Here is a 10067-nt window from a genome sequence, read left to right as displayed (position 1 = left end):
TGGATCACGTTTGTTCCAAAAATCACGCTCCCGAAGGTTTCATTCCATTTGGACTCCGTTTGATATTCCTTTTCTACGAAACACTGAAGTAGGAAAAAAACAGCAATTTGCACTGGGCCTTGGGTTAATAGGTTAGTCCCAGAAATAATATAAAAGTGTAAAATAAAGCCCATTAACATCCAAAACAGATAATATAATAGCATGAAACAATAAAAAATTATAGATACATTGGAGACGTATCACTCCTTCCCGCCTTTCTTGGGCAGGACGACGGGGTTTGCTAGCCACTCGGGGTATCGAACCTCACGAATGTCATCCGCAGCCTCCAACTTGCGGGTCTCTTGGACGATGGAAGCTTGCTTCTTCATTGACTGCCGCCTCGCCTTCTTCTTTACGGGGCGTACGTTGGGGCACACCTTCAGGTGGTGCTCTATCACCCCTCTTGGGACCCCTACCAGCTGATCGGGCTCCCAAGCGAACACTTTCTTGTTTGTGCGCAAGAACTTTACCAGCGCCTCCTCCTGATCAGGCTCAAGGTTGGCGCCTATGGTAAAGGTTGCCCCCGAGGACCCGTCCTCCTCGACTGGCACTTGCTTGGTTTTTGCCTTGTCTTGAGTGAAAAACTGCTTCTTCTTGGTTGGCGTGGCTCCCTTGGCCTTGGAGGTATCCGCGTTGGCGGGTTGTGCTGTCGCGGCGGTCTTGAGGGCGAGCTTGAGCATCATCAAGGCTTCCTTGGTGTCCCCAACTACCGTGAGGACACTCTTGCTCCCGGGCAACTTCATGAGGTTGTAGGCCGGATGGGTCGCCGCCATGAACTGAGCTAGGGCTGGGTATCCGAGGATGGCATTGTACGGGAGGCCGATGTGGGCGATGTCGAAGTCGACCAGCTCGGTGCGGTAGTTGCCGCGCGTGCCGAAGGTCACGGGGAGGTGGATCTTCCCAAGGGAGCGGGCAAAGCCTCCACCAACCCCTGAGAAAGGCTTGCTAGGGTGGAGCCGCTCGAGCGGTACGTGAAGAAGGCTGAAGGCCTCGACGGAGAGCACGGTGAGGCCGACGCCGCCGTCGATGAGCATCTTGGTGATGGACACGTGGCAGATGGTGGGCGTGCAAAGCATTGGGAGCGCACCCGAGCCGGTGGTGGAGACGGGATGATCCCCTGAGTCGAAGGTGAGGTCGGCCTCGGGCGCGGCCCAGCCTGGCGGAGCCCCCGGGCGCTTGGAAGTGGCGCCGATCTGGCGAAAGAACGGCTTGACGTGATGATCCGAGGGTGGTGCTTGCGAGCCGCCGAGGAGGGCTGCAACAGTGTGGTGCACTGACGCCGCGTAGCGCGCAGCGAAGAGGCTGCACAACTCCTCCCAGGACGCCACCGTGGATCCGGGGAGGTTGAGCAGCCAGGCATAGGGTGCGCCAGGGAGGGCCATGGGAAGCCAGTTGACCATAACCTTGTCATCGCCCCCGGCCTTAAGGACGGCCTCCTCATACTCCAGTAGGAAAGCCGACGGGTCCGCCATGCCGTCGTAGCACGGCGGCAGCTCCGGCTTGAACTTGGGTGGCCACTGCACCTGCCATAGGGCGGCGGCAAGGGCTCGGAGCCCCCGAGCGTCACTATGGGTACCCATAGATCCAACTGGAAGGGCGGCACCAGCCATGGAGAATGGGCGTGAAGATGGTGGAGCGCGAATCGACGGAAGGAAAACTCCAGTGCACCCCTACCTGGCGCGCCAAATGTCGGATCTCGGGTTCCGGCAAAACTCTCAAGGTTTGAACACTAGGGTGCGCGTGAAGATCTCCCCCTACCTACTCACGCCCTCAACCTTGCCACGATCTCAAAGGCTAGCTCGACGAACTCACAACACAAGAGACACAAGATTTATACTGGTTCGGGTCACCGTTGTGGTATAATACCCTAATCCGGTGTTGTGTGGTGGATTGCCTCTCGGGCTGATGATGAATAGTAGAAGGGGGAGAACAGCCTCCTGAGGTGAGGTGTTCTTGTGCTTGGTGGGTGTGAGGCTAAGGATGGAATGGCTCCGATCCAAGATGAGGTCGATCCCCTAGCTATGGTGGTGACTAGCCCTATTTATAGAGGCCCTGGTCCTCTTCCAAAATATTGAGCGGGAAGGGAGCCAACAACGGCCAATTTGAAAGGGGACAGCTAGTACAAGTTATCCTGACAAAAGCAGTCTTCGCCTGCCAAAGGCTCTGGTGATGATGTCGCCTTGGGCTCCATGGTGACCTCCGTCCCGCCGTCCTGCTGGTTTTGGTCCCGTTGCATCGATATGGAAATCTTTGCTTGACGCCTCGGTACTCTTCATCTGCGCTTGCCTCCTTAACACCAAAGAGGAAACAAGGACACTGTGCGCGCTGGCACCCACCTGGTCTCGATCGTCATGGCTCACGTCATTGGAACCTCGCGAGGTTTGCCCGGCCTCGATTTCTCCGCCCCTCGCGAGCCAACCTGGTGAGCCGCTCCCGAGGAGGTCTTGTGTCGTCCGCCTCATGAGGCTTGGCCCCTCGCGAGGGTCTTGAATGCTTGTTGGTGAAGATGGGACGTACGGGACCGTTTGCAGAGCCACACCGTGGGCCGCAGGCAGGCAAGTCTGGGGACCCCCATTCTCAGAACGCCAACATCGAACTCCTCGAACCCTAGATGAGATCCCTTCAAGAACTCAACACCACCGTGCATGAGCCCCACGGTGGGTGCCAACTGTCGTGGAATTGTCATGGCAGATGTTCTAGTGTGAGGACTTAGTCATGAGGCCAACGCATCTATGTGGTAGCTTGAGAGGGGTTGAGCGGAATTAAGAGACGCAACACAAGACAAGGGTTTAGACAGCTCCGGGCCCCGGGAAACATCATCCGGTAATAACCTTATATGTTGTTTGTGGCTAGGTCTCATTATCATCACGAGGGAGTCGCCGCATAAGCCGGCTCTTCTCTTAGTTGTGTCTAGCCCTAGCCTTTATTTTCTGTCTCCCTCTTGGGGTGTCGTGCCCCTCCTTATATATGTTGAAGGGGCGGGTACATCAGGCAACGTGGAGAACTAAATAGTCTATTCAATGGGAAGTAATGCGCCCATAGAAATATCAAATATTCAAATATATTAGGCAAATATCACACAAGACCCAATTGGCATAGCATTATAAATTATGAGCTCAACAGTTCACACATAAAAATGAAGTTCTTTAATTCCTAGAATCTTATTGGGAAGACTTCTCTCACAAATCAAAAAGGGAAATTCCACACGGACGCACACACAAACAGTTTGACTCAATGACATAAAGATATGAGATAAAAAAAGTACTTAAGAAAAGACACCCGTGCATTTGGGCCTCCTCAATTATCAATAGTCATTCTCCTCATCTGAATGCATCTCCTCATCATCATCAAACTCCTCTTCTTCAGACTCGAATTCTTCTTCTTCATAAAGTTGTCTTAGTCTCACACTTCTACGTGGCTCGAGCAGTTCATTGCCTCCCATCGCTTCTCCAATGCCACTCCCTGGCATCCCTGTACTATCCATCTCCTCCTCATCATCATCCCTATAGACGACTTCTGCATAATCATCTCCGCCCTCAAAAACAAAACCTTGAGCTTCGGTAGTTTCAGCGGACAAGAGGACATCAATGATCTTCTTCTCCTTGATCATTTGTTTCTTGGCCATCATTCTAGAGTTGAATTGTATGAACACAAGAGAGTTTAGACGTTCTGTAGTTAGCCTATTTCTTTTCTTTGTATGAATCTGCAACGGGAAAAAACATAAGGATTAAGAACATGGGATGTTTTGACATGTGACGGACTACTCTAGCTAGATGTGAGATTAGAGAGTAGGAGACTAACATTTTCAAAGGTACTCCAATTCCTTTCACAGACCAAAGAACTTGAGGTCAATGAGAGGATTCTCACAGCCATCCTTTGTAGAGCTGGTGCTTCAGTTCCATAGAGCCTCCACCAAGATGCTATGAATGAAAGCAGAGAATCAAGTGAACAATGTATTGCATAAATTCTGAATATATACTAAATAAATTAAACTTTACAAAATAACACCGCATACCTGCATTATAATCAAAATTCCGACAACTCCTCGCAAGCTTCTTTGCAAATGATCCTTCTCTATTCTGGAATCTCTTTAATTCAAAATTGACAGCTTGATCTTGCTTGTCATCATCACCATAATAAAAGGTCTCCACACAGCTAATGAACCCTTCGGTTATTGTCCCATCATCAAAAATATTAGTATCAGCATAGCTATAATATGGATTCAGTAAGTATGCAACCAAGTGCAACGGAGAGTCAAGTCGATCTTTCATCTTTTTCTCAACAATATTAATCACATCTTTGTAACGTGACTCCACATTGCCATAGACTTCCTTGATCTCTTTCTTTGCCTTCACTATTTCTCCATAGACAAAACCCATAGATGGTTTGACATCCCCATCAACCAAACAAAGGACTTTTACCAAAGGCTCAAAGACATTCAGGCAAAGCTTCAAATCTTTCCAAAAGGCCATGCTCATCATGGTAGCTGTTGCTACCTTTCCCTTTTTTGATTTAACTTCTCGTAGTTTGTCCCATCTACCATCAACCACCATCTTCCTCAGTTGATCCTTTTTGTCTAGAAGGCTTTCCAAAGTTAAATAAGCAGAAGCAAACCTAGTGACCCCTGGCCTTATGATCTCTTTCCCTGAAGAGAAGTGCCTCACGCAGTCCAAGCTCCGTGTGTGACCATAGACAAAGATAGTGAATGCTTTTGCTTTTTCAAGTACCTTACTAAACCTTGTAAGATCGCCAATTCCTTGCAACATCAAGTTAATGGTGTGCGTCGCACGAGAGCTCCAAAACATGTTCGGCCGCTTCTCCACCAACATCTTCTTTGCCCCCATGTTATTAGAAGCATTATCAGTCACTACTTAGACCACGTTTTCAGGACCTACTTCTTCAATTGCTTCATCCACTAACTGGAAGATGACTTCACTTGTGTGCGATACAGCCGACATCTCACTCGACCTTATAAAACTAGAACCATCAGCACTGTTTGTGCACAAGTTCATTATGCTTCTCCTCTTCCTATCTGACCAAGCATCAGTCATAATGGAGCAGCCATTCTTCATCTTTTCAGCATCACGTTCTTGCAGCAAACTCTTCACTCTTGCATGTTCCTCACTTAGCAAAGTCTCTTGAAGGTCATGTTTAGATGGTGGCTCAAATCCAGGGCCAAACCTCCCAATGGCTTCACACATTAACTTGAAATCATCGTTGTCACAAGCATTGAATGGTATAGCTACAAATGCAATACAAACAAAATTAGTAAGTGAGAAGGCAACCAATGGTCAAACATTACAAAGAAGTAAACTATAAATGGCAGTGTGGGTAAAAATAAATATTTAATTACCATGATTGTACACCCATCTAGCCACATACTGTTGCACTTCATGTGTCCTCTTTTTCAAAAGTTCCTTGTTTATCTTCTCTTGATGCAAGGCTTCAGCTTGAGTCAATTTAGGATCAATAGGCCGTGCCCACTTGTCAATAGGACCTAACTTGTGTGGCTCCGCTCTTCCGATATGAGCAGCCTCTACATCTCCAATGCGAGAAATGTTCACACTTTGTCTAAGCTCTTGCTCACGGGCAGTCTTTTCCCTCCTCTTATTAGATGCATCCTCAAGAGATTTCTTGCACCTGTCTTTAGCTTCCTGGGAGCTTTTCTTGCATTTGACCACAGCATTACCAATATGAGCCACATGCTGTTTGTGACGATAAACACCTCCCGTGCTCACATGGTTACAGAACATACACTTCACTTTATCCTTGTTGGAAGCATCAGCTAGACTCCCATACTCCCATCCCACATCATCTGACTTTCTCTTAAGGACATTCTCTTCCTGCAATGCCGGTGTTGCATTTGTGTCGGACATCCTACAAATAATCAAATACACAACAAGTAATAGCTCAGTAATTCGCATCGCTGATTCTAAAAAAATGGACCAGATCTACCAAAGTCTAGACCACATGTAGGCATAAATGCAGAGAATAATCAAAGCAAGAACACAATAAAGTTTATTTGTACGTGTATGCGTATGTCCAGATCCTAGAATTGAAGCAATATAAATTATTAAATTATAATATCATAATATATGCAGAGCGATATAAAGTAGGCAAGAAGCTGTATATAGACAAATTCCAAGAAACTTTCTGCCGTGAAGTAAATAGATAATACAAAAACTACCATGGAGGAAACCAAAAAGAACATATTTTTTGCATTGCAACTTACAAGCTAATAAATGTGTAGCATTCGGAAATTATTTTGTCTTGCAATGCTTCATACCGATCCAGAAGCAATTCCCTTTTTATGCCAACTGAACAACCCCTCTGATATAGTAATTTGAAGTATGATGTGAAATAACCTCATATCTGTATATTCAAGATTAACAGCAGCCACACTCACGCATATGACCCTATTTTTAGACTAGTGTAATAGTAGCAGCTACTGTGACCGTCCTATTTTGGCATCTTGCAACAGAATATGATCCTTCTTCTGCTCTAGTGCTAGTACTGTCCAGTATCACATCTGGGCATCATGCCACATATATAACTTAATTAACTGAGACAATCATAGAACGAACGTCATTAACATCAATAGTGCCTAGCCTGATTACCTTCAGACAAGTCGATACTTCCATTGCTTCTCCAGATGCTAGATATGACTAGCCCTCTTTAACCTCCTCGTAGTATGAGCTGTCGAGAACAACTGCATCAGGGAGTTATAATTACTTTCAGTCATGTCTTATTCCATTAGAAGTGTTCAGTACAGAAAAATTCATATGTTCAGTGTGTAGGGTAGTCAGGCCATCTGTTGCGGCGGCCAACAGCAGTAGGCGCAGGTCAGGCAGAGGGAGCACTGCACACTGCCGAGCCGGCTGCCAACGAGCATGGGCATGCCGGCGTGCTGCGTTAGACTAGGCAAGACCAGGGGCATTGAGCCAGGCCAGGCGCAGCTTTGACCTCGAGCCTGAGCAAAGTTCTTTCTCCCACAATATTGTTTATGCCCAAATACTAATTACTTCTTATTTGTTAAATCTTGTATATGCGTGAGCAAATTCATCCATAACAGCATCAAGGTATGTACAAATCAGTTGCAGAACGAACAAAATAACTATCATTTATTTGTTTGACTAGACTATGGTACTCCTACGTGAATTTCTGGTGCTTCTATGACATTTAAATTGTGAGATCTTTGCAAAATGAAATAAAACTGAGTGGCAGCCCCTGAGTTGCAATCCTAGATTCTCCACTGGAGGGATGGATCAAACTACACCCAATTAGTAATCTAGATAAATCAATATCAATACAGAAACTACAGATCAAGTAATTCCATGTGAAGGATAGAGCAGCAATTAGCAAACTACTAGCAATCCAGGGGACGGTAGAGGCAGCACACAGGCACATAGTACACTGTACACAAGAACAGAGGGGATTGACAAAATCGATTTGGCAGCTCACCTACAGCACGGAAGAAGGCGGGACCTCAGATGGCTGCGTGGGATGGCGGGGATGAAGAAGTCATGGCTGCGTGGTGACTGGTGAGAGGATGAGGTGAATCTCTTCGTCTTGGCAGCCGGAGGACGAAGCAACGACGGAATAGATCGAGCCGCCGCCACCCCTTTTGTGTGTGTATATATATATGCAAAGCCTACCCTAATCTCTCCTTTCCTTCAGCCAGCAAACTTCCCGCAATCTTCTCCATTTTCTAGCGATCTTCTCGCTCCTTCCCGTCCATGCTTGCAACCTCTCCCGCTCCATCTCCGGTCCGCCTTGCTCTGCCTTGCACCGCCTCCTCGCCGCTTTTCTCCGCTCCATCACGCCTAGGCGCACGCCTGGATCCGCCTAAGCGATGGGCCCGCCTAGAGCACCGATCAGGCCCAAGGCTACGCGGTGAGCTGTCGCCGAGCGCTGAGGCGCGCCGAGGCATACGCTTAATAACGCTTTTTCCAACCTTGGAGGGGTTACATGTAGAGTCTAAATCGGATTAAGACTTAAACTATTCTGACTTTTTTTCATGGGCTTCTTAACATCTTGGGCTTCTTAACGTCTCCGACTTATTAATCCCAGGCGACTCTGTCTGCTGGGTTATGACTGTCTGCCGGGTTATGACTATCTCCCGGGTTATGACTGTCTGCCAGGTTATCATCTGGCTTAACATCTGTCGGGTTATCATTTGACTTAACATCTGTCGGGTTACCATCTGACTTAACATCTTTGGAGTTATCATCTGACTTAACTGTCTGCCTTTACTCTCTGCCGGTTTACCATCTAATTTATCATCTGACTTAACTGTCTATCTTAACTGTCTGTCGGTTTACCATCCGCCGGTTTACCATGTCCCAGCCGGGTTATGACTCCGGCCGGGTCATACCGCGGGGTATATCCCCGACAAGTAGCATCCTTGAGCTCCTGCTCGACTTCGATCACCCTCTCCTCATACCGGCGGCGGGTGGTTTGCTTGGCCTTCAAATCTGCAGCCGCTTTATCAACAGCCGCTTCACTCACCCTCGCCTGCTCTTGTACTTCCGACAGGGGGTCCTTGAGGGTCTCAACCTCGGCCGCACTACCTGCAAGTCATTTACACAAGAAAGTGTGTTAGCTTAAACTCCGCACTCGAATATAATTTCAGGCGTACAAATACGTACCTTGCGCCTCATCGAACTGCTTGCTAATAAGGGCGAGGTCATCATCGGCCAACTTCAGCTTCCGTTTGAGCTCGAAAACCTCAGCGGCTGGGCGGTCGCCGCCAACAGTGAAGCATGTACATTCAATAGATACGTACTTCACCTTCTGCGATATTCATTCGATCCTATGTTCGGTTTTTTCTTCCAAAATCAAACATAGTCTCAGGGGCTACTATCTGTATACAGGCACAAGTTTTTTCATATAAAAGGTGTCTTACATCGCATACCTCAAAGCCTGTCAGTAAGCTGGTAAAGGCTCCATTCAGCCCGCTATTGGCAGACTGAATTTTCTCAACCACCGAACCCATCACGGTACGGTGCTCCTCCACGACGGAAGCATGTCGAAGTGCTTCCGTCAGGGTGTCTGGCGCCTCCGGATTAATGGAGGTTGTCGGTGGAGTCGGCGCTCCCTCCTCCTTCAAAGGGGGTTGCCCGCTCGATTTCGGAGCCGCACGGGTCTTCGGAATGGTGTTCGACTGGGGGCTAGATTGCTCATGGCCCCCGTCGTCAGTCTCCATAGGGGTTGGTTCCCCCATGTTCTCGGCAGCCGAGGTGTTACCCTCTGGCTCCATATGGACGGCCTCCCGCACCTCTCCATGGCCTGGAGAGGCTTTTCGGGGCAATACTTCGGTGTCGTCCATAGCGTTTGGCGGGGAGGATCGCGGAGGTGTCTCGCTCTTCACCATCCCTGGCTCTAGTGAATTCCCTGAAGATGATGATTGGGGAAGATCGCATGTCAGACTGTGCCACATAAGACAAATATATTAGAACTACAATCATAAAGACTGGACATGCGTGTAGTGTCCTTGGGCACTTATGATGCGGCTAGGGGCTTCGACCTGGGGCGCCATTCGGGGAGGGCTTCGGCGTCTGAATCCAAACCATCCGAGAGGGTTATTTTCTCCCTCTTGAACGCCTCCACCCCTCGGTCTGTAGAGGCCACCCTTTTCTTCTTCCTCCCCTTAGGGGGAGAATTGCTCTCTTCTTTGTCCTCCTCTTCGTCTTCATCGCCCTCATGGGAGGAGAGAGCTTCGGTATCTCCGGACACGATGTTCGAAATACCTTTACGGCGGAGACCACCTTTGGCCTCCTTGCTCTTCTTCTTGGCCTTCTTCTCCGGCGCCTGATAAGGCATCGGAACCAGCATCCTCATTAACAGAGGAGTGGCTGGGTTTTCAGGTAGCGATGCCGGGTAGCTGATCCGCTCTGCCTTCGCTATCCAGCCCTGAATAAGGAATAGGCGCCTTAGTATATCCTTTGACTTATGAAACTATGTTCGAAGGTGAGAAGCTTACTTCAGTAACTGGATGTGCGCAGTCGAGACCAATGTCTTCGATCTTC

General features: G+C 48.3%; 1 protein-coding gene across 2 annotated transcripts; it reads right to left on the bottom strand.

Moving 5' to 3' along the window:
* Nucleotides 1-3112: 3112 nt before the first annotated feature.
* On the bottom strand, nt 3113-7976 carry LOC125539017 (uncharacterized). 2 transcript variants are annotated; one of them, XM_048702374.2, is made up of 6 exons: nt 7501-7976; nt 6657-6748; nt 5393-5916; nt 4055-5281; nt 3841-3959; nt 3113-3742 (listed from the first exon to the last, which is right to left on the bottom strand). In XM_048702374.2, exons 4-6 carry the CDS (start codon nt 4881-4883, stop codon nt 3344-3346), a joined length of 1347 nt encoding a protein of 448 aa, XP_048558331.2. In that variant the 5' UTR covers nt 4884-5281; nt 5393-5916; nt 6657-6748; nt 7501-7976; the 3' UTR covers nt 3113-3343. The 2 variants fall into 2 exon arrangements, with proteins under 2 accessions (XP_048558331.2, XP_048558330.2); XM_048702373.2 differs by having other exon boundaries at nt 6657-6735.
* Between the last annotated feature and the right edge of the window lie 2091 nt (nt 7977-10067).

The sequence above is a fragment of the Triticum urartu genome, chromosome 2A (assembly GCF_056163025.1).
Source record: "Triticum urartu cultivar PI428250 chromosome 2A, HENAU_Tu73, whole genome shotgun sequence".
NCBI classification, from domain to species: domain Eukaryota; kingdom Viridiplantae; phylum Streptophyta; class Magnoliopsida; order Poales; family Poaceae; genus Triticum; species Triticum urartu.
Note: the sequence above shows the minus strand (reverse complement) of the source record. Positions and strands in the feature narration are given on the sequence as shown.

Coding starts and splice junctions, on each gene's coding strand:
- LOC125539017 (XM_048702374.2), bottom strand. CDS start 4,883: ATGGGGGCAAAGAAGATGTTGGTGGAGAAGCGGCCGAACATGTTTTGG. Junction 3,960..4,054: donor GAATTTTGATTATAATGCAG/GTATGCGGTGTT, acceptor TTTCATTCATAG/CATCTTGGTGGAGGCTCTAT. Junction 3,743..3,840: donor ATTGGAGTACCTTTGAAAAT/GTTAGTCTCCTA, acceptor TTCCCGTTGCAG/ATTCATACAAAGAAAAGAAA.